This window comes from Lynx rufus, unplaced genomic scaffold, assembly GCF_022079265.1.
Source record: "Lynx rufus isolate CCGP_SWC_20201006 ecotype Redwood Valley unplaced genomic scaffold, mLynRuf1.p SCAF_3, whole genome shotgun sequence".
NCBI lineage: Eukaryota > Metazoa > Chordata > Mammalia > Carnivora > Felidae > Lynx > Lynx rufus.
Window position 1 is genome coordinate 164,769,662 of NW_025814845.1, and position 25,436 is coordinate 164,795,097.

Sequence of the window (25,436 nt, forward strand, 5' to 3'; positions counted from 1 at the left end):
CCATAAATTTAGGTATATAAACAAGTCAATGTTTTTAGTATATTTAACTAAAACCATAATGTAATTTTAGAATATTATTTATCACCTTCCCCCCAAAACTCCTCCACTCTTCCCCATCTCCAGGCAAACACTAATCTACTTTGTTTCTAAGATTTGCCTATTTGTGGATATTTTATATAAATGTGTTTTCTATAAACACATACAATATGTGTTTTTCTTTTTTTTAAAATGGGCTTCTTTCAGTTCACACGACAATCTAGTTTTAAGTTGTTTGACCTCAATATTCTGTCTGTGAGGATAAAATGTCATCCTTGAATTCTTTTATGAGTTTGCGGATTGGGTATAATTTTCATGACAGAAAACTTAAAAACTGGTTAAAGCAAGAGGGCTTTTCTGCGCCAGGTATGTTAATCCATTTTGCCAATGTTAATATACAAGATTGTGCAAGCATGAGCCACGGAACAATGTGTGTCCATGGATCCCTAAATTGACATTGTCCGGGAGAATTTTGGGGGAAAACAAACAACAACAAAAACACTGCAAGTCACAAACAGGATCCATTAAAAGACAAGTGTAGTTTAAATACTTATGAAATGTAGTTTAACAGTTTAATTTCCCATCTTTGGAAAACTGGTGATTGCAGAGTAACATAAATCCATATAAATTTGTGTTTCGTGGATAGGGGGCCTTTCTGAGCTAGAATCCTTAGGAAAAGCAAATAGGAACTTTACAGAGAAAGTAAATTCTCCCTTCTGCCCTTTCCCCCTCTTTTCTCTGGCAGGGTTGATACTCATTACAGTTTGCTCAAATACTTGGAAGAGAATTTAGAGCCCTCCCCCCAACTTCTGATTTTAAAGCCAATAGATGATGAGGTTTATTTGCATATTTCCAGTCACATAAGCAGCCGTGCAGTGGAAACAGTGTCAGACTCCATTCTCCCTTCTCCTCCTCAGAGGGAACCTGCAACTTCTAACTGCCCTGCCCTCCGTTTTAAAGGGCAACTTGCCTCACGCTGAACCGCGCCTCCAGCCTGCTCCCGTCTCAGGCTCAGCTGGTCCAACAGTGTTCGCGCTCCTGCCAGAGCCCTGTAGCTCCTACAGAGAGCCCTGCCCGGAGATGGAGAGCAAAACCCTGTTCCTGATGGCTCTGGGCATATGGCTCCAGAGTCTGACCACCACCCGTGGATGGGTGGCTGCCGACGACAGTAAGTTTTGCGTGTACACTCCCCTCCACCTGCAGACTTCACTCTGTGGCCACTTCCACAAGTTACAAGGATGGGAAGGAGGAAACTGAAAGGGGTTGCAGAGGCACCCTGGAAACTTTCCTAGCCAGAGCGCCAGGCCGGGAGAAGAGTCACTGGGCTGGGATCCGGGAGGGGCAGGGAGGGAATTCTCCCTCCGATCTTGCTAGAGTCTTGCTGGAGTCTTTCCCTCGTTGATCCTTCCGATCTGGCTGAGGCCATATTTCCGGGTACGTAGGCTCAGAGACGAAGAGTAGCGGGTAGCATGAGGGGCGGACAAAGAGAGGTCGGAGGAAGGACTTAAATGGTGGAGATCCATAACTCTCTCGCATGCGGGCTCTGGAATGAAAGGCGCGCGGGTCAAGGTGACCCTGGCGCAGCCGCGACCCGGGCTCCGGCCTTCGTGAGCACCGACAGAGTGGCGGCTTCTGTAAGAGAAGGCCACGAAGAGGAGGGGAAGAAGCGTTGTGGGTATCTTAGAAGCACCGGGCACCAGCTCTCTGCCTTGACAGCGTAGTGGGAGACTGAGTCGCGTAGGTGGCAGCGAGTCCTGCTGTGCCAGCACCCTGCACCCCTTCCGGAGCTGGGAAGCTCGCCAGTTTTCTTTCTTTCTTTCTTTCTTTCTTTCTTTCTTTCTTTCTTCTTTCTTTCTTTCTTTCTTCTTTCTTCTTTCTCTTTCTTTCTCTTTCTTCTTTCTTTCTTTCTTCCTTTCTCTTCCTCTTTCTTTCTTTCTTTCTTCTTTCTTCTTTCTCTTTCTTCTTTCTTTCTTTCTTCCTTTCTCTTCCTCTTTCTTTCTTTCTTTCTTTCTTTCTTTTATTGAAGAGGGAGAGAGCGTGCATGAGTCGGGGAGGGGCAGAGAGAGGAGACGTAGGATGCCAAGCAAGTCCCTTTCAGCTTAGAGCCCCACGCTGGGCTGAACTCAGGAACTTTGAGATCATGACCTGAGGGGACTGAGACACCCAGGCACCCCTCCCTAGCTTCCATTCTTGCAGATGCAACTTTTCTTAGCACCCAGAAAACCTAGGGAAGAGTTGACCCTCCTGATAACTTGTCGCAGGGACTAGCTGTCTGTCGCCACTGACTTGGGGGTTACAGGTTTTGCAATTGGCTACCCTTAATGTCCTGGGAACTCAGTCCTGCTCTGACCTGAGAAGCAGCTGCTAGCAGTGGGGCTTCAGGGAGTTTACCCTTGAACCTCAGTCACCACCCTGGAGTCCCTGGCTTGCTAGGGTTAAGGTGCTACAGGAGAGATGTGAATTTCTTTATTGTAGGGAACACACAGGCCCAGCTCCAGACCCTTCCACTATGGAGGCAGCAGGCCTGCCCTTGAACTTTGGTTCATCTAATATACAACAACAACCAAAAACCAACTGAAGCAAGTTATAAAAGGAGGCAACATTTTTTTCTCTCTTCCCTGGTAAAATTGCAGTTAGGTCAGTGTCGCTTGGATGTGCTCTCAGGTAGCATGTCCACAGACGTTCAAGTTATAGTTAAGTTTGTCCATTGACTTTTCAGTTGAAAGTTTATTTCAGCAGTGTGTTGTGATAGAACATTTTTGTTAGGGTTATTTAAAAAAAGTAGATTTCATTAATATGATTGAATAAAAAAAGTATCTTTTCTGTCAGATCAGTTTAAGAATATTGGAGGTTCAATTAGAAAGTCTTAAATATCTTATATAGTGTCATGTTCCCTTCATAGTTCCAAGAAAATGGTAGGAACAAACTCCAAATTCTTATTTAAGAAAATACACCATGGTGTGATGTTCCTTTTACCATAAACACCCGAATATGTGTTGTCCACAGTTTGTTTTTGCTGGCTCCTTAGCAATTCATGACCCTAAATTCCTGGTCTAGTCAGTGTCACCTCTCTGGTTTTTAGATTCCTCAACTCTAAAATGAGTTCAGACTGCACTCAAAATTCTCTTAGGCTGGGGTGCCTGGCTGGCTCAGCCGATGGAACATGCAACTCTTGATCTCTGGGTTGTGAGTTTGAGCCCCACATTATGTGTAGAGATCACTTAAGAAAATAAATAAAATCTTGAAAAAAAATTCTTGTAAGTGCCTCTAATTCATACTCTTTGATTTAAGTAGACACTTTGTGACTGATGGATTTTAACCAACACGTGCTTTTCCTGGCTGTAAATGTATTAAGGGAAGAATCATTTTTAAGTACACTTGAAATTAATCCCTTCTATCCTTCCCTCCCACTCTCACTCCACCACCCCCCACCCTTTATATTATGCCTCTCCCATCACAGCAAATTTCCACCCCTTTTCTCCTCCAAATGAATTCATCTAGGAATGTAAGAATTTCATAGCCAAAGGATACAAGTGTGAGAGAATGGTAAGCAGCACCTTCTCTGGGCTCTGACTTTACTTATTCTTGATTTTTTTCTAAGATGAAAGTAAGGATATGAGGCACTGCCCTCAGGCTCTTTGTTCTTGGAGCCACCTCAGTCTCTGCAGAGCCTCATTAGGAAACTTGAAGAGCTAAGCAAGGAGCATATGGGTCAGTGCTCAGTAACTGCACTTCTATTTGACCTGCCATAGTGAATTTCCAGGCTAACATGTGAATTAAATGTGATGGGTGATGACAGCAAAATAGCAGATTCCACATAAATAGAGTAGAGCTCAGCACTGGAGGGATGGATGAATAGTAGTATTGAAAGGTGGGAGTGAGACACAGGGGAAGAGTTAACAATGGGAAATTTTCACTTTCTTTCAGGCAGTGTACTTTTAGCTTAGCCTTCCTTCTTTGCTTTATTTTGGGAGGAGAAATTGGGCTATCTAGTTTACTGCTTCTGTTTTCACAAACATCTTTTCCATACAAATGAAAAGCAAATCTGTTAGGTGTCTACATTGGAAAAGACTAATCAATTCCGTCAAATAGGATGTTGACTTTTTTTCCCCTCACCAAACTTTTTTTTTTTTTTTTTTACCCATTCAATTTGGTTTTTGGCACTCTGCAGAAGCTGCCTGAGTCAGTAAGTATGACTATCAGTTTCAGAGAGAAGTGAATTACTGATGAAGTCCTTTAGGTGTGCGTGTGTGTGTGTGTGTGTGTGTTGAGGGGGGGGGGGTGATTAGAAACTTAAAGGGAATTGCATTATAATTGAACTCTTGTACCTCATCTTCAAATGCATGCTTATCCTATCCATCTGGTAACTGTGAACTGCCTTTAGAATATCTTTTCTGGAGAAGTGTCTATTCATGTCTTTTGCCCATTTCTTCACCGGATTCTTTGTTTTTTGGGTGTCAAGTTTGGTAAGTTCTTTATATTTTGGATACTAACCCTTTATCTGAGAGTCATTTGTAAATATCTTCTCTCATTCTTTTTTGTAATGAGAGGATTTGTAAATATCCTCTCTCATTGCCTTTTAGTTGTGCTGATTGTTTCCTTCGCTGTGCAGAAGCTTTTTATTTTGATGAGGTCCCAGTAGTTTATTTTTGTTTTTGTTTCCCTTGCCTCTGGAGATGCGTTGAGTTAGAAGTTGCTGTGGCCAAGATCAAAGAGGTTTTTGCCTGCTTTATCCTTGAGGATTTTGAGGCTTTCTGTCTTACATTTAGGTCTTTCATCCATTTTGTGTTTATTTTTGTGTATGGTATAAGAAAGTGGTCTCCAGGTTCATTCTTCTGCATGTCGCTGTCCAGTTTTCCCAGCACCACTTGCTGAAGAAACTGTCTTTATTCCATTGGATATTCTTTCCTGCTTTGTCAAAGATTAATTGGCCATACATTTGTGGGTCCAATTCTTGAGTCTCTATTCTGTTCCATTGATCTGAGTATCTGTTTTTATGCCTGTACCATACTGTCTTGATGATTACACTTTTGTATTACAGCTTCAAGTCTGGGATTGTGATGCCTCCTGCTTTGGTTTTCTTTTTCAAGACTGCTTTGGCTATTTGGGGTATTTTCTGGTTCCATACAAGTTTTAGGATTGTTTGTTCTAGCTCTGTGAAGAATGCTGGTGGATGGAACTAAAGCTGATTATGCTAAGTGAAATTAGTCAGTCAGAGAAAGACAAATATCATATGACTTCACTCATATGAGGGCTTTAAGACACAGAACAGATGAACACAAGGAAAGGGAAATAAAAATAATATAAGAACAGGGTAGGGGGACAAAACATAGATACTCTTAAATATGGAGAACAAACAGAGGGTTACTTGAGGGGTTGTTGGAAGGGGGATGGGCTAAATGGGTAAGGGACATTAAGGAATCTACTCCTGAAATCATTGTTACAGTATAAGCTAATTTGGATGTAAATTAAAAAAAATAGAATTAAAGAAAAAAGAATATCTTTTTTGGGATGCTCAATATTTCTTCTTTCCTAGGAACAATAACATACCCTCCATAAATTTACCTTTAAAGCGCTTTCACCTCTCAATCTAATTTCATCTCTGTGAGTTATTATCCATGTTAAGTAAATACCTTGTCTTTGTTTATACACTTAGAATTTTAGCTATTTAAGAATTTAGAAATAAAGATTACATAGTCAAGAAATACATTAACTTGTAACTTGCCTGGTATCCAAGTCCTACCTTAGTGCTGAATAAAGCCATCTGATGGGAACAAGTCAGAGTGGTTACGTTGCTATGATAAGTTGAATTCAGAATGGAAGCACTTATAAAGGAATATACCTTAGGCAGCCCCCTTCCGACTACCCTAAGGTAGCTTTAATTTCTAAGGGGATCTGATAAAAAAAGATCTTTATCCCCTTAGAAAGATAAGTGCAGTCATTAATATCATTTTCATGTATGGAAATCAGTAATTCCCTTAGTAACAATTGAGTCAAATCACTTCATCTGGGGGCGCCTGGGTGGCGCAGTCGGTTAAGCGTCCGACTTCAACCAGGTCACGATCTCGAGGTCCGTGAGTTCGAGCCCCGCGTCAGGCTCTGGGCTGATGGCTCGGAGCCTGGAGCCTGTTTCCGATTCTGTGTCTCCCTCTCTCTCTGCCCCTCCCCAATTCATGCTCTGTCTCTGTCTGTCCCAAAAATAAATAAAAACGTTGAAAAAAAAATTAAAAAAAAATTACTTCATCTGTCTGGCAAGAGCAATTCTAGTGTATATTGGAACAACTAAAAGTAACAGCTGGCCCATATCAATTGTGTGAAAAGATAGGCTTGGAAAGTACATTCATCTTTAGGATGCTGAGACACTCTTACAAACACCAGCAGTGTGAAAATTTCTGTCAGAATGCCAAAGAGAAAGAAAAACTGACTAAACACTAATACCATTTATGATCATGTATAGAACTGACATAGAATTGAAAACAGCACATAGCATATAGAGTGGTGCAATCTTCCTGTCAAATGCTTCATTATGCTTTCTGTAACTTAAAAACTAATCTCCTTGAGAAGTGAAATAAAAGTCTCCAAATACAAATTTGTTTGAGAATGTATGAATTTCCTTTTTTTTTTTAAATGTAGAAGTTATGTACCAAACAGGAAATGTTGGTAGTGGAAAATTGGACCTCTCAATGGGCTATGCAGATAATCTGTATAGAATCTATGAATTTAATAGACTTTTTCTCATGGAAATTCACAAAGCTAGCCTTAATAATTTCTGAGAATATCCTTAGTTATTTCAAAACCACCAGCAACTCTAGGGCCATCATGTTGCATAACTCTAGGGGAAAATAGACCAAAGTGAGTGGCATCCTCTGGAGCTATGTAAAGCAGTAGTCTTAACAGTTTAACAAATAGGTGGTGGGTGGGATATGTCTGCCAGGTCACTTGGATGATTTCTACTTTGAAAAGATTGATAATCAAATATGTTAAAATAAGATTATTGAGGAGGGATGAGTTATTTGATGTGGAGAGATGAGACAAGGTGAAACTAATTTAGTTTGAAATTTTCTAAAGCGCTTCCTAACAATTAAAAAAAAACCTTCTTGGGTATTTAGAGCAGAATAAGATTTAAAAATCTACATTTTTTTCTACTATCAGGCAAATAATAAGGCCATCAGAGTACTACCTGGTTAGGAAGGAAAAGGAAGACCTGCATCTTCAAATAAGATGGAAGGCCAAGTGTATTTTTGATGGGTGAATGGCTTTCAAGTGCAATTTTACTATCTGTAAATAAAAAAAGCCTTAAATAGCAATAGTTTACCACACTCTCTTATTTGAATAAATTATCTTAGAATGTTCAGGTGCTAGAGATGAGAGAGAGAGAGGGAGAGAGAGAGAGAGAGAGAGAGAGAGAGATATCAACTTGTCACCTATAATGAATGACTTAGCAAGTAGCCACAATATTGCTTTAGGAATTTTAGAAAATAATTAAAAAGGAAAAAGTTGACCAGTACTCAGCTAGCTACATGAATACCTGTATATTCATTATACCATATCATTCTTGTTTTTATTTTGGCCTGGCTTTTGCAATGTTATTTGAAATTACAGATTTTCAGCATTTGAATTGTGAAAAGAGTAAATTTAGATTAAGAAATTAGAAGTACCAATTATTTATCATCTGGGTTTTAAGTAGAGGAATCTAAAATCTACAAATTATTACCATTTTATAGTAAATACTTTTTAATTTTTTTCTTGACAAGAAAGTAAATAATTTCCCCTAATATAACTTCCCTTTGATTGTGTTTGCTTTGTAGAAGAGTTTGATTTTATTTGCAGCAAAATTTATTTCAAGCATTCACTGTGGTATTAGATGAAGGTTTATCAAAATTTAGAGTTATTGTCAAGAGATTCAAATGGTAGGCTGAAGTTTATTTCTCTCCTTATTCACTTTGGGATTGACTATGAAGAATCAAAGTGGATTCTTTCCCAAACCTGCTTTGCTGTAGTTTTGTAACTACAAAGCTATAAGCTATGACTTTGTGTAAAAGACAGTAAAGACATAAGAAATAATAGAAAAAATATTTGGGTAAAGTATTAACCAGTTCCCACATAGTATATGCATTTTTGAACAACCCACTAAATGATTTTTCAAAAATATTTTTAACTGAGGTACCTTGCTATGGGGGTGGGAATAACTTCATATAAAAACTTCCTCAAGCTTCCAAATTTTCTTACTGCTATTATTTTTTAAAGTTATGTTATTGCAAAGGAAACAACCTTTTCTCAAGCCTATTATACAACATTTTGGGAAAAGCATTATGTTGATATAATCCAATATTGAAAGAGGGTGAAAAATAATATATGAAATAAGTGGAATTTTACAATGCAAGAGCCATGAGCCAATGTTCTTTAGAAGAATGAGTTTTGAATTGTAACCAAGAGACCTGGATTCTGGTCTCTGTCAACTTCTATTACTAATGGAGAATTAGTCATTCTCTTGCTTAACTGACTGAGCCACCCAGGCACCCCAAGTCATTCTCTTTCAATCTACATTTATTAAAAAAAATAGAAATAAAAATATCATTGGTGGTAGTTGCTTATAAACCTAAAACATACCATAACAACAAATAAAGCAAACAACCCTCCAATTAGCCACCTATCCAATTTTTCCTTTTCAGGAATTACAGGAGGAAGAGATTTTATAGATATCGAAAGTAAATTTGCTCTAAGGACCCCTGAAGACATAGCTGAAGATACTTGCCACCTCATTCCTGGAGTGACAGAATCTGTGGCTAACTGCCACTTCAACCACACCAGCAAAACCTTTGTGGTGATCCATGGCTGGACGGTAAGACAGTCTTTTTAGAAAAGAGATTGGGGTGACCCAGGCATCTTGACCCCGTGATGAGTTGTTGGGAACCCCGTGATGAGTCTTCATATATCCTGTACTTCTGCTTGCTTTCCTATGGCCTTACTTCATTTTTATTTAAAAAAAATTTGTTTTAATGTTTATTCACTTTTTGAGAGACAGAGCATGAGTGGGGGAGGGGCAGAGGGAGAGGGAGACACAGAATCCAAAGCAGGCTCCAGGCTCTGGGCTGTTAGCACAGAGCCTGGTGCCGGGCTCAAACCCATGGACCGTGAGATCATGACCTGAGCCACCCAAGCGCCCCTCCTATGGCTTTACTTTAAACTTGAGTACAGGCAATTCTGGCTCAGGGTGGGATTATGGAATCTAAAATCACAGGTTCATGAGTATTTTCCCCCAGATAGTGCCTACCTTCATTTTACCACAGTCCCTAGTTGGTGCCCTTGAATCAGCCATTCTTGTGAGTTGGGAAAACAAGGCTTTGCTCACCTACAGAGCAGAATGTACATTTTTAGTTTAGGAAACCAGTACACACCTGGTATGATCCTGATTCATGTAGCACATTGCCAAAGCACATGCTTTCCTAAGGGAAACAACCTGTCAGAGGGAGGAGAGGGTTAGAGTGGAGTGAGGAAGTATTGATTCTGGCTCTGGCTTTGCCATTCTCCAGCTCTGTGAAGTGACTGATGCTACTTCTTCTTATCTCTGGGCCTCAGTTGACTGATGTGTAAGACAAAGAGGTTAGACTAGTTGTCCCTCTACTTCCAACATTCTCCAATTGTAAACTTTAGGGAACTTTTTTATAGATGACAGAGGGCTAGCCAGGGAAGTGTCATGCAAAATGATTAGAAAAGGTGAAAACTGTGGTTACATTTAAAGAATGTGAATAGGTGATGTGGATTAAGGAGTGCACTTGTGATGAGCACCAGATGTTGTATGGAAATGTTGAATCACTAAATTTTACACATGAAACTAATATTACACTGTATGTTAAGTAACTGGAAATTAAATTAAAGCTTAAAAAAAAGAAAACAACAACAAAATAATGTGAATAAAGTAGTACTCTCTAAATATGTGGCAGTCACTTTACATGGTTCAGTTCTTACTTAACTACTTCAGTTGGTTTTTAATATTTTAAAACCCCAGTTAGCAGATTTCATCTTTTATATAAAAAGGAGTTATATAAAATGGGACGTTAAAGAGAAATTATCTTTCCATTATGTCGGAGCTTGTGAATATAGTAAAGATACTAAATATATCCTAATGAGATGAATTAGAGAAGGATTGATAGACTTCTAGTCTTGACTTATTTTCCTGTGTAACTTAAGTACCATTCTTATTAACAATATAGGATAATTGCTATAACTTTATGGAGATGAAGGCAACTACTAACAGAATTTAGATGGATGTTTATTTTTTAAACATCTATTTACTAAGTTAACATAAATTACATATCTTATGATAAAATTATATATTCAAATTATTAACATGGATCTTTTTATATTTAAGAGATTCAATAAGAAAAAGTAATTGTTGGTAGTTTTAGAGATGTTTTGATTGTATATAGAGTTTTAATACCTTTGTAAAAAGTATAATAAGCTTAATAAACATTTTATATGGCACAATAAATTGAATGTCTCAGACCTCACATTCTTATCCCCTAAGAGAACTTGATGCTTTAAGAATTTTTAAAAAGCATAGTTCCTTCTCATGCAAAGATGACATAACTAACCCAGTATCAGTATATAGTGCCAATTTCTATTATGGGTCCTTCTGCCCACTAAACCCACCATATTCTTCATATCATGTGTCCTGACATTTTGAGTGCCTGAGCTCAGAGGCTAGGCCATTGGCTGTGGGACTGACTTTCATCATAAAAAGCTAGCTGGTTGGTCTATTCAGTAACTAATCTAGCCATAGAAAGGCTTCAGTTCAACTGTGAATCTGAGAATCAAAGATTTAAAAACTTTGTGCTGATTTAAGGAACCTTAGAAAAAGACCCTAGAAAAACTTTTTAGAGTTAAAGAAAGTTTCTTTTACACCCCTTTGTTCAGGGGTACTTACAGCAGTATTTTATGTTGAATTAAAAAAGAAAGGAGTATCTGTTGGGATGAGCACTGAGTGTTGTATGGAAACCAATTTGACAATAAATCTCTTATTAAAAAAATAAATAAATAAAATAAAATAATACAAAAAATAAAGTTCTTCCTATGATTAAAAAAAGAGAAAGGAGTAGATTCATTTTTAGACAGTTAATAAAAGTATCAGTCACTGTAGGAATAAGTTGGGTTTTTTGCTCTTTGATAGATTGCTTAACTTGGAAACATTGATAGTACGGAAAAACTTATAATAGGAGCTTAGAGCAAGCAAGATTTTTCTGCCTTATCTGAGGTAAGCTGTTCAGCAACTCAAGGTCATAAGACTAAGGGAAATGGGGAAATTCTTTAGTTTTGCCATGGAAAATACAAAAGAATGCTTAGCATGTAGTATGCTTAGGGCACATCCCAGAAAGCTGTTTAGACACAGCTGTCCTGGAGCTTTGCCACCTGCTTAGGTTTCATAGACCAGTGCACTAAGCACAGAGTTCTCATTGTGGTAGGAGGCCCTCAGGCCAGCTGAAAGGAGGAGTGGTTAATGTTTCATTCTGAAGAACTGACATCATCCTCTCTTGAAAGGCAGTTGAAAAGTGTGGCAAACCCCCAACCACTAAGAGAGGAGAAGAGAAGACAGGACCAATTCACAGGAATTTGAGGCTAGGTCGGTGTTCTAGCCTGTTTCCTCAAAGACCCAGACTGTGCTTAGACTTAAAGCAGCCTCACCGAAACATGTTCAAAGAAGGTTTATTAAATGAGTTTCTAATGAGCCAACGTCACCTTTGTACCTTTTTTTCTTTTTTTTTCTTTTTCTCTTTATGCTTGAAATGGCAATAGCTTTAATTATATCACTGCAGGTAGACTGGAAGTCAGAATGGTTGCAAGAAGACATTTATGAGGTGGTGGGTAACTTCAAGATCATCTGAATCCAACTCCTTTGTTTTGTAGGTGTCCTAAAAGGTTAAAACAGTGCCTACATTCATAGAAGTAATTATTGGAAGAGCTGGGACTGGAACCAAGATCTCCTGAGTTTCAGGCTTGCTTTTTCCTACCACAGCAATGAGGTGAAAAATTGTGCAGTTGTTAGTGTCAGGAGTGAAACAAGAACTCAGGTTTTGATAGTTTTAGTCTAGAGAATAAAGTAAACAAAATGGAAGCATAAATCTGAAAGAATCCACCATATAAGATCAAAGTTCCAAATGAAGCCCACTGGTTTGGGAATTCAAGACTCCTATATTTGCTTTTGGAATTATTCTAAGAAGAATATAGGTTTTATAGATCTCCCTTCAAAAGCTGCCTTAAACATATATTTCAGAACCTTCTTTGTTGAGTACGTGTTTGAGTAACTTTTACTATGGCTACAATATGATTTCTATCAGGTCATGGTAGAGGTGGGGAGATTTGGGGATTTGAATCAAGTTACTGCTACATGCAGGCTCATGGAAAGATGGTGGAGAATTTTATAATGTGCTTTTTTAAAAATGTGTTTTGATTATTTTAAAGTGTGCATCTTTGCAGAAGTGTCTGATGTCCTCTCTGAAAGCATAAATTAAAATTTTACATTAAAAAAGTTAATGTGAGAACTCTATAGTTCTTTTGACTTTGAATTTTGGGGCTTTCTTAAACAAGAGATAAAGAATTACAGTTGGCAGTCTCCTTATCTCCAAACAGAGCCAATCTAATTTGAGAAATTTGACTATTAAACCTCATTAATTTCCACTCTGAAAATTAAGAATTTGAGAAAACTGTAAAAAAAAATCTGAACTGAAACTGATCATTTTCTTATGTATTAACAAACAGATTGATAAATAAATTTACCTTCTGTTAGAATTAGCGTGCTTAAAACTTTTTTTCATCAGCACATCAAATGTTGTATGTAAATAAATGACTCTTAAGAAAAAAAGAGTGCATTCACATCCTCCAAACTAATTTTGTTGGGAATAAGTTATTAGCCTAGTTGAAAGTAATTGAATTAAATTATTATAAAATAGTCTATAGCTCCAGTGCAAAATTTTAACTTATTCAGATTGATCTTTCATATAAATTACTGGTTTTACAGAATTCATAAACCAAGCTTTTAAAAATTGGTGGTGTAAACCCTAGTCTGCCATTCCTCACCTCAACACCCTTCTTTGGCATACTCAAATTTGCCTCATAAAGGGGAGTCACAAGTCTCTGAACACTGTTTTGCATAGTTTGAGTTTTCTTCCTGAGTTAATGGACAACCTTTCAGATTTGTTTGTTTTCTTTCCATTCAGCGTAAGTATATTAGGCTGTCATATCTATAACAAGTTGTATGTGGGTATTTTAAGAAAGCTTGCATCATCCTTTTCAGGTGACAGGAATGTATGAGAGTTGGGTGCCAAAACTTGTGGCTGCTCTGTACAAGAGGGAACCAGATTCCAATGTCATTGTGGTGGACTGGCTGTCACGGGCCCAGCAGCATTATCCGGTGTCTGCGGGATACACCAAGCTGGTGGGAAAGGATGTGGCCAAGTTTATCAACTGGATGGCGGTAAGATTGGGGGAAGAAGCCTTACATGTCCAAAACAGATCTCTTGGCCAGAGTGGGACAAATGGCTGGTCTTTGTTACTTTTCCTCTGGGGCAATTCAAATCTTCAGAATAAGCATGGTTATTTTTCAGCCAGAAAGCAGTATTATGATAAGAATGATAAAACTGTAAAGCCAAAGCATAGTCCTGCCCTTCCCTATCGATATTCTCATAGTGAATAGATCTGGTGAGACCAAGAAGTGACTGGGCAAAACAGACAAAAACTTGTTATTTCAGGGCAAAGGGAAGATGTCAGGTTCAGCCAAATCCTTCCTTACCAGTTGACTGGCACATGGAAATGTTATCTTGGCTTTGACCCATTAGAATACCAATCTCTTTCATGAAAGTATTAATACCTATTGCTTAGTGTAGATTAAAGATCCAGATTTTTGTTGAGGGCTAGGGGAGTGATGGATTTGAGCTGGGAAGAAGCTGGCAAGAAAAGTCTGTAGATATGAGATGGCTAAGGGTCAGGACTTCTGACTTAGCTGCCACTTTTATTCACTTTTTTCCTGAGGTCATCCTCTGAAAATTATCTTTGAAATGTATGTTGGCATTGGTTGAAAGGAAGCTAATACTCTGACAGGGCCAAAATATTTAAGCCAGATATGTGGAGGTAAAAAATAAGCTGTGTTTATTGGACTGACTGTTAGAAGATAAAAGTTCTTGGGGTACCTGTGTGGTTCAGTCGGTTGAGTGTCCAACTTTTGATTGTAGCTCAGGTCATGGGCCCAGGGTTGTGGGATTGAGCCCCGCATTGGGCTCTTGCCCCGAGTGTGGAGCCTGCTAGAGATTCTCTCCCTCTCTCTCTCTCTCCCCCTCTCCCCAACTTGAGCACACTCCCTGTCTCTAAAACTAAAGAAAAAAAAAGATTAAAGCTCTTTTCTTGACTCTTTTGCCTATCAGGAAAGTGAACCTGGGAAAATCAGATCACCTGCCTCGACCTCAGGCTTATTATCTATTGAATAAAGAGGATGGACTATATGTGTCTGCGATCCATTCCTGCTATAATATTTTCTGGTTTTAAGACATTTCCTGGCTAACTTAAAGAATAAAGTGATGTAGGGTATTTAGAGTAGGGAATACTGGCTTAAAGTTAAATATATATTTAATATATGTGTGTATCTACATATAGATACACACACATATACATATATCTACATATAAATATACAGCTATACATACACATGTACATGCATACATATATTTTCAGATAAATGAAAATTCATATTTCCATACATTTCAATATCAGATGTATGGAAAAAGTTTGTAACTTAAATATGTTGTTAAAGAAAGAGAAAATCTCAACACTAAAGTGTTTCTTTCATCTATACCACAAAATTTAAATAAGTAGAATTAATTTTCAGTATAGCCTGCATTTCCAAAACAATATTTTTCATTTAGTTTTGATCTTTCGTACAGAACTGTAAGAACCCCTTTTTTCTTTTTCTCTTCCAAAGGAGGAATTTCACTATCCTCTGGACAATGTCCATCTCTTGGGATACAGCCTTGGAGCCCATGCTGCTGGCATTGCAGGAAGTCTGACCAATAAGAAGGTCAATAGAATTACTGGTAAGAAAGCAGTGCCAGTAGTCTATCACAGAAGAGTCGAGATGCCTGTCATTTGGAAATAGAATAAAAATGTTTGTCAAATATATCTATATGTGTGTGGTGTTCCTCTCTGCTTGCCAAGCCATTTGATTATATTATGGGAGCACTTTTTTTTCTGGAGAAGGAGAGAATATGGGCACTAGCTGTCCTAGACATACCACCTACTGTCAGAAGAAAGAGCAGAGTTAAGCACAAAAAGCCCAGTGGTCTCTGGGAAGCTCATTTCCATCCTCCTGGGCTCTGTGCTTTGGTGTTATGTATGTCACATTTCACATCAGTACTGGGATAAATGAAAAAGGACCAACACCAGAGCCTGTTTGGAAAAAAGAAGACAGTCAACCAGGGCAAAGGTAGTAGATGATTTGGCATGCATAAAGAAAAGGAACGAACTCACCACTTTTTGAAGTCCTTCTCAACAGGTTCAAAAATAATTTACAAAAGGAGATCTAGCTGTTCTGAATGAAACTGCTATTTAATAGCAAGTTTCAGAGACTCAAATTCCTTTCAGAAAGAGCTAAGCCTACTTCTATGACTCTCAGTAACTTAATGATCCAATCACTAGGATAAGGAGCTAATAAAAATCTATGTGGCTGCCAGTTACATTCAAATGATGAACAATCGAATGCCAAGGTGACATTAGCATTGTCTAATGCTAATGGAGACTAAAATTAATGGGAATTAAAAAATATGTGAGGTCTTTTTTTTCCCCCTCATTAAGGACTAGATCCAGCTGGACCTAACTTTGAATATGCAGAAGCTCCAAGTCGCCTTTCTCCTGATGATGCAGATTTTGTAGATGTCTTACACACATTCACCAGAGGGTCACCTGGCCGAAGTATTGGAATCCAGAAACCAGTAGGACATGTTGACATTTATCCTAATGGAGGCACTTTTCAACCAGGATGTAACATTGGGGAAGCTATCCGTGTGATTGCAGAGAGAGGCCTTGGAGGTAAATATGATTTAGAAGTTAATTAAACATAAGTGTTGTTCTTAATTCTTATTGACCCAGTCTTCTACCCATTCCCCACAAGTATGCAATGTGTATGCAAATGTGTATGTTAAAGTATACACATTTAGCCAAGATAATTTCTGAAGAAGCTATCATATTCAGCATAATCGCCTTTATACCTTAGTACTTCCTTTGATCAGATAGACAAACATTTTTTTTCTTTTATGTATTATATTATAGACTACAATACTGAGTGAGTACTGAGCTTCCAGAGATAAAAGAAAAGAAAGGTGAGATCTATACAAGAAAACTCCATTGCCTTGGATAATAGCAGCATAAAATGACTTCTGGCACATGTTGTTATATTCTGAATATAGTTTTGAAACCATAAGGTTTATTTTGAATTGATTGAAAATAAAGGGCATGTTAATTAGTCCAAATTAATTTTGTTAGCCTTTTAGAGAGAAAGTAAAAATAAGAAACAAATCGCCATTCTCTAAAAATAAATATTCCAAAATTTAAAGAAGAAAATATAATTTAATATTGTCTTAATATTTACTTCAATAATCATGTTTGTGTTAAATTTATAATTTGTTTTAAGGGATCTTTGCATCCTTTGTGGGCAATTAAACTTACCTGTAGATATTGACTATAGGTCTTTTGTGCACATGTTATAGGACTTACAGCATAATGCTACTATTTTTAATTGTTATAGAAGCTTATGGTAATAGATACACTTTTATTACATTACTGATTATTTCTGTGATTCATTTAATGCAAAAATCAGTAGTGACACAACCTCCAATTATACATAGTATCTATGTTAAAATACTATTCATTTAATAATTCTGCCTTTTGTGATATTGTTTCTAGGTCCATGTAGAAGTATTTTATGTTTTCAATATAAAAGAAGGATCTGACAAACTGGGGGAAGTCAACTTCTGCCTTGAATGTCTCTTACTTAGATCCTCATAAACATACAAATATAAGACAGCAGAAAAGTCAAAAGTTCTCTGCAAATTTGCAATTTTAACACTCTTAGAGATAGGTAAGAAACTCAAGGAGTACCTCCTTAAATGGGACTTACATCAAGGAGTCATAGGACTAGATTCTTAGGTAATTTTATTCTGACACCACATTTAACTAGTTTAGACATGTGAGATGAAACACTCATTGTGGACTTTCATGGAATTAAATTTTCTTTTTGTCTCTTGTTCTCCAGATGTGGACCAGCTAGTGAAGTGTTCCCATGAGCGCTCCATTCATCTCTTTATTGATTCTCTGTTGAATGAAGAAAACCCGAGTAAGGCCTACCGGTGCAATTCAAAGGAAGCCTTTGAGAAAGGGCTTTGCCTGAGTTGTAGAAAAAACCGTTGCAACAATTTGGGTTATGAGATCAATAAGGTCAGAGCCAAAAGAAGCAGCAAAATGTACCTGAAGACTCGGTCTCAGATGCCTTACAAAGGTAGGCTGGAGAATGTTGTAAATGAGGAAAATCAGTTTGATCATATTTTTTTATCACACTCATTGCATCACATGTACTGAGTCTGTCCATTACAACAGAAGTAGTGCAATGATTTTATTAAACCCTGAACCCTCACTGTATTTCTGTTGCTAGAGAGGGAGTTGTACTGGTCCATTTTACTGAAGCTCTCAATTCACATTGCCAGTAAGGCCCAGGGTACAACCTGCATTAACCTCTGTAATAGTCTTGCTTGCCACCCTTCTCTGTAATTGTGACCATTAGCATGGGCTAGCCCATTAGAACCAGGCTCAGAGCTCATTTGAAACCATCTATCTATCCAGGGCCAGAAAACCAAGGCCCAGGAGGCCAAATCTAGCCCCTTACCTGCTTTTGTAAATAAAGTTTTATTAGAACACAACTACACACATTCATTTTTTGTTTTTAATTGACTAAGGGTGATTTTGTGCTACCACAGTTAAGTAATTGGGACAGAGACTGTATGGCCCACAAAGCCTAAATTATTTACCATCTGGCCCCTCACAGAAAAGGTTTGCCAACTCCTAAAGTTTGCTTTAGGCAAGAGCTATCTGTATTTTAAAATTCAACTATTCCTGGGAGAGAGAATATACCAAACCTGTAAGATATTTCCATTTTGTCATTAATTTGTTCCCAGGTGAATTTCAAACTTGGCAGCTTATTTAGAGCAAGATTTATACAGATTGAGGGGAGACAAGAAAGGAGATAATTAGGTAAATCTAGCAAGAGGAACTAATCCAGAAAAGCTAATTTATGTGGAGTCCAGGGAGAAGTCCAGGGGAAGGGATGATACTGAAATACAGTTTTCCAAGGTAAAAATGTATCTGATAGAGGCACCCACTTGTAAAGTGTGTTAGAACTTCTGTAGAGGTGCATTTGGTTGCCCAGAGGTTTAGAGCAGCAATAGTTCAAGGAAACCTTTTAAGCAACGAGGAAACCCTTAGTTTCCCTGACTTTTCAGAATGAGAAAATGTGTGTGAGGTAGAGAGGAGGGTGGAATCTTTTGGAGACCTGGTGGGTATTACTCATCCCCAGGGATCCTGCTCAGTGCCATGCAGTGTTCCATCACTGTTCTTGGGGTCACTGCAGCAGTATCAACTTCTCCTGCTCTGGTTTATGGTGAGTCCTGCAAGGGCTCCACTGAAGAGAAACAGTTTCTCTTCTACTCGTTAGTAGCTGTGTGTTAAGCCTGCTGTGTTTCTTATCTCCTTAACCTCCCTCCATTCCATCTACACAGGGGTTTTAGTAGAGATAGAACAGGGAGGAGATGATGTAGAAGTTCAAGTACTTGCTTCCAGAAGCTCTGCCAAACACTTTAAGAACTGGCAGTCTTTATAGCCTCACTGATGATTCAATGAATAAGTTTTATTGTGAGCCTGCTATAATACCTACTCTGTGCTAGATGATGGGGGGATAAAGAGGATAAACATGATCCTCTGACCTGAAGGAATTTACACATAGGGTAGAGTGTCAGACATACTCATAAAGCATGAAAAAACACAATCACAGTGTTCCATTAACAAATGCCAAATATGCTTTATACAGATATTCAGGGACAAGATGACCAAGGAAGGGTATAGTTCATGAAGAAAGAATCATGTGTAGTTTGGTTTCTTGATTTGATTTCCCTTGTACCCAATCAAAGATGACTACAATCTAGGGCTGCTTGACAATTCAGATATACCTAGATTCTTCCTATGCACTGAAATCACACTTTTCTAAAAAGGAGTGGAATTCAAGGTCTGAAAATTTGAGTAACAAACACTGTGCAGACGTGAAGAAATCTTTCCAAGCCACAGTGATGGTTGTGTGTGAGCACTTCTTATTTAATCACTAGTGAGGTAGTCTGTGGTTCTGAATTGCCTGCTTATTTGGGGGCTGTGATGTTTCCATAAAAACTGATTAGCACTTGTTCCAATTTTTTCCTTATAGTCTTCCATTACCAAGTAAAGATACATTTTTCTGGGACTGAGAGTGATACACAGACCAACCAGGTCTTTGAGATTTCTCTGTATGGCACTGTGGCTGAGAGTGAGAACATTCCTTTCACCCTGTGAGTAACCACTTGGCATTACCTCCAGCATGTGGGTTTATCATGGCACTGCTAACTGCCTTTGGTCCCTAGAACAGAAGAAGAGTAGAAAAAGAGATATTCAACAGAATTTTTAAAAAGTGTTTTATTTATGCAATTTGAGAGAGAGAAAGAGCATGAGCAGGGGAGAGACAGAGAGAGAAGGAGAGAGAGAATCCCAAGCAGGCTATGCACTGCCAGTACAGAACCTGACACAGGGCTCAATCTCACAAACTGTGAGATCATGACCTGAGCCAAATTCAAAAGTCAGATGCTTAGCCAACTAAACCACCCAGGCACCCCACAACAGAATTTTTTTTAAAAAAATCTTTATGGAGACACCTGGGTGGCTCATTCGGTTAAGCGTCTGCCTTCGGCTCAGGTCATGATCTCGCGGTTCGTGAGTTCGAGCCCTGCGTTGGGCTCTGTGCTGACAGCTCAGAGCCTGGAGCCTGCTTTGGATTCTGTGTGTCTGCCCCTCCCCTACTCATGTTCTGTCTCTCTCTCAAAAATAAAATAAACATTAAAAAATTAAAAAAAAACTTTATGACAAAAGATATTCACATTGTGCATACAATAGCATAAATTAGAAATAAATAAGTACCCAACATTGAGGCAATGGTTAAATGAATTGTGGTTTAATAAGTCACTAAAATCTATCTAGTTTCTAAAACCTATAATTATAGAAAAACAGGTAAAACATGGTGAAAAATGGAAGGTAAAATATGAAGTAAGCAAAGAAAGAATAGAAAATTTTATGTATGCTATGATTGTAACAAAGTAAAAATGTTCACATAGCAGTACAGATTCAAAGGGGATATATGAAAATGAATATAATGTCTCTGAATGATTCATTTATGGATTTTTTCTTAAGAATTGTATTAAATAGTTCACACTTTTAGTGTAAAAGTTAGAATACATTAAAAGGGTGTAGATGTCTTTTAAAAGTCACTAAGTGCCATTGATCTTCATCTGGAATATTTTTTTGGACACTTTTTATATTTTTAAGATATCTCCCAAACAACAAAGCTATTTATGCCTTGGGAGGAAGAAAAATGAAAAAAAAAAAAAAGCAAAAAACAAAACAAAACAAAACAAAAAAACAAAAAACAAAAAAACAAAAAAAAAAAACCCAAAAAAACCACACAGAACTAACCAAATATGCTGATTTTTTATTCAGGCCTGAAATTTCTGCGAATAAGACATACTCCTTTCTAATTTACACGGAGGTGGATATTGGGGAACTGCTAATGTTGAAACTCAAATGGAAGAGCGATTCATACTTCAGCTGGTCAGACTGGTGGAGCAGCCCTGGGTTTACTATTGAGAAGATCAGAGTAAAAGCAGGAGAGACTCAAAAAAAGTAATTAAATCAATTTCTTTCCATTCACGTTAGGCTTACCCTGTCATTACCTTGGGAGGGTACTCTTGGAGCCTTCAACGTTCAGGTGGAACTTTAGTAAGCTTTGTATTTAAAACTATATCATCTAGATAATTACACCTATAATTTGGGGGAGGAGTGTTCTTTTACTATCATTACTAGGGAAGTAATAGTATTTCTGAATTTCATGAAAGAAAACATAAGCCCTGAACTGGTCACGATTATTGACCGAGAGCTGAGATGAGGATCTCAGCTTCTATTTTAGCACTGTTTCTTTTTTTCAATATATGAAATTTATTGTCAAATTGGTTTCCATACAACACCCAGTGCTCATCCCAAAAGGTGCCCTCCTCAATACATCACCCACCCTCCCTCCCTCCCACCCCCCATCAACCCTCAGTTTATTCTCAGTTTTTAAGAGTCTCTTATGCTTTGGCTCTCTCCCACTCTAACCTCTTTTTTTTTCCTTCCCCTCCCCCATGGGTTTCTGTTAAGTTTCTCAGGATCCACATAAGAGTGAAAACATATGGTATCTGTCTTTCTCTGTATGGCTTATTTAACTTAGCATAACACTCTCCAGTTCCATCCACGTTGCTACAAAGGGCCATATTTCATTCTTTCTCATTGCCACATAGTACTCCATTGTGTATATAAACCACAATTTCTTTATGAATTCATCAGTTGATGGACATTTAGGCTCTTTCCATAATTTGGCTATTATTGAGAGTGCTGCTATAAACATTGGGGTACAAATGCCCCTATTTTAGCACTGTTTCTTGCAAGTACAAAACAGTTGTGGAAAGAACCTCAGAGATGTCACTTTGACATTCAAAGATTAAAACCAACATCTTCAAGAAGAATGAGATTCCAAGGTATCTTCATCCATCTCCCCAACCCCACCTCACATATATCTATAAAGAAATTGAATAGAGAGCCCCAGGGGTTTTAAAACTTGTACACTAAATTTATACGGATTTTTGCAAACTATAGTGTTCCATTATTGGTAATAAAAATGACTCTTAGTGAAATAAGTCATACAGAGAAAGACAGATACCATATGTTTTCACTCTTATGTGAATCCTGAGAAACTTAACAGAAACCATGGGGGAGGGGAAGAAAAAAAAAAGTTAGCGAGGGAGGGAGCCAAAGCATAAGAGACTCTTAAAAACTGAGAATAAACTGAAGGTTGATGGGGGGGGGGGGTGGGAAAGAGGGGAAAGTGGGTGATGGGCATTGAGTAGGGCACCTGTTGGGATGAGCACTGGGTGTTGTATGGTAACCAATTTGACAATAAATTTCATATAAAAATGACTCTTTAAATTAGGATTGATAAATTATTTCCCTCTGGTCATTTTCTTTTATAACAAACAAAACAAAACAAAAAGGAGGTTGTGGATGGAGAGGCTCTGCAGAGCATTTGTTTCTCTAACAGGGCCAGTTGAAGGATGATTTGTGAATTCCTTAATGTAGATACAAAGAAGTGGTAAAGTGGATCTTGTATTATCTCATGGTGAAAGCCTTGTGATTTTAAGGTTGCTCCAAGCTGTCCAGATTGACTACCTTTATTGCTGAACTGTGATTAGGCCCTCAAATAACCCTATGATTCAGATGTATTGCTGACCAGAATGACCTAACTTTAAACAGTGAACTATTAAAAATATCAAAACAATTAATCAGACTGATCATGTAGGATTTAAAGATCCTTGACCAAACCATATATTTGTGAACAGTTGTTTCTATTTTCCCTTATATGTTTACATCCATTTTATTCTACAGGGTAATCTTCTGTTCCAGGGAGAAAGTATCTCATCTGCAGAAAGGAAAGGCATCTGTGGTATTTGTGAAATGCCATGACAAGTCCCTGAATAAAAAGTCTGGCTGGTGAGCATTATGGACTAAAGCTCTCTGGATATCCTGAGCTTGCCCTCTGAGGGACACTGCTTCATACATTGCTCTTCATCTTATGACTAAAGACTTGCACTGATTCTTGTTAGAATCTTCAGGTGGTCTTTCTTAGCCCTTCCATATTTACACATCAGACTTACCCATTTACTTTTCTCAATACTTCCTCTTTTTTCTTCCTCTTTCTGTTCTTTTATTTTACTTTTTGGGCTGCCACAAAATCTTCACTGCTGCATTTTCTGTATTGTATCTCTGCTAACTTTATGGATCCCATATACAGAGCATATGACACAATAGTTATAATCATGGCTGAGGGTGTAGCCCCTCCCCAGATGTACCCAGGGGAGCAAAACATCAGCTGCAATACATAGTCCTTCTTTTTTTTAAGTTTATTTATTTTTATTTTGAGAGAGAGAGAGAGAGTATGCGCATGCACGCACATGCAAAAAAAAGTGGGGGAGGGTCAGAGACAGAGGGAGAGAGAGAATCTCTGTGCTGACAACACAGAGCTCCATATGCTGTTAGCATGGAGCCCCATGTGGGGCTTGAACTCACAAACCCTGAGATCATGACCTGAGCCGAAATCAAGAATCAGATGCTTAGTCAACTGAGCCACTCAGATGCCCTCACATAGTCCTTCTTGATGCTCCAAGTGGCAGCAGACTCTAGGACAGAGAGCCAAAAGGGCAGCCATCAAGTACCCATCTCAAAATCACCAAAGATGGGGAGCTAATGGAGTTAGAATTCAAGAGATGGTTCTCTTTTCTATCTCAAAACAATCCCCTGGCCCTTACCTACATGATCTTTAAGACTAATCCACATGACAGTTGTCAGCTGAATCTTTCTAGAGTGTAATATTAAGTGGAGATTCACATGTGACCTTTCCCAGCCCCTCCTGAATTCTCACATTATCCTACTTTAATTTCTCTGCTCATTCTCCTGCCAGATTCTGAGTACTAATGGGTTAAAGTAAAAGGGGAGGAAAACTTTGATCATGTCATACAAACCAGTGGCACAAGAAAAGAGGGGAAAGGCTAGGCACAACATAATCCTGATGTAGGAAAAACACTTACTTCTGGTTTGTCTTCTCTCAGTTACATTTATAGAAAAAAGTACAGAATGAGAATTTCCTAATCAGAAAATCATATTAAAAACCCTATAGGGAATATCTCTATTATTGTAAATTTCTATTTTATGATGTAATTTATCCATGGGTAATTATGGATTATATATAGATTAGGAAAAAATAGGCAAAAAGAAAATACAATCACTCTGACTCTCTCCTCCAGGGACAACTCCCAATTAACATTAAATGTATATTGTTTTAGACCTTCTCTATGTATATATAATATTTATATATTTTTCATTTTTTACAAAAATAGAATTATGACATACTTTGAACGATAAGATGAAGCCACTTTATGAAAAACATTAATGTAAGAGCACTCAAGATAAATTTGAAATAGAGTAGTTAGTTAATGGTATTCAGCCAGGCAGAATAACTGAATATTTACCTAAGTGGAGACTGTTCTACTCAGAGGCTCATTGCTTTGTTTTCCCTCATCAAAAATCTGAGACAATTTCACATTTACTTTAACTTTTAGAAAAGGAATCCTATATGAAGCTTTAAACATGCATTTATGTCACATACAAACATACACAAAATCACATATACTTATATGTTCTCCCCAAATCAAATACAACTTTAAATCTCTGTGTAAATGTAAAAGCAAAACCTGAAAGATTAGGAAATATCTCCAGCTATTTTAAAAGTATTTCTGGTCATACTATTTATATAAGTCACAATAATATATGAGAAAATCTAAGGGTACATTCCTTATCTGATAATAAGATTACTGAGACCACAGATATTTAGGCAGCTGTTTTTATACATCTAAACTTTATGCGGAAGTAATTATGAACAAGGCTTGTAACATTCTGCAGTTTTTCTCTTCTGTGACTATATTAATCAAAAGTTCTCTGTCTCTTTTCTTCTGATAAAACTCTTCAGAAGTCTCATTCCTCAAGAAAAGAAAATAATCAGCCATTTCATTTGGCAAGTTTTAGAATTAAGAAATCTTAAATTATATCTTGTTTGAAATCATTTGGTTCAGTCCTCTGAAAATGATAGTCCTTATTGGGATATAGCTAAGTAGGTATTAGAGTGTCTTTCATTCCTACAAGCCTGCCATTATCCACATGTGATCCATCGTCCACATCTTTCCTGGGTATATATTCACAACCTTTGTTCTGATCTTCCAGTTGAATGCTTTTATATCATGAAGGTGGGAGGAGGGATGATTGTAGAACACTAAAGAGGTAATAAATTGCTCCTTCTCTTCTGCTTTTTCTCAGAAACTGGGCAAATCTACAGAAGGAAGAACAGAACACGAATTCCATGAAGAATGGAGTAACTTTTACATCAGATGCCCAGTGCTTTGGATGTTTCAAAGACAAGTTCCCTGAGTATTAAT

At 37.8% G+C, this 25,436-nt stretch overlaps 1 protein-coding gene across 1 annotated transcript; it reads left to right on the forward strand.

The window, feature by feature from the left end:
- The first annotated feature begins 1,092 nt into the window (after positions 1–1,092).
- LPL (lipoprotein lipase) lies at positions 1,093–25,436 on the forward strand. The gene is made up of 10 exons (XM_047092112.1): positions 1,093–1,204; positions 8,709–8,878; positions 13,328–13,507; positions 15,005–15,116; positions 15,874–16,107; positions 17,330–17,572; positions 19,541–19,661; positions 20,860–21,042; positions 22,837–22,941; positions 25,318–25,436. Coding segments are annotated over exons 1-10 (1,437 nt in total). The 5' UTR covers positions 1,093–1,116; the 3' UTR covers positions 25,319–25,436.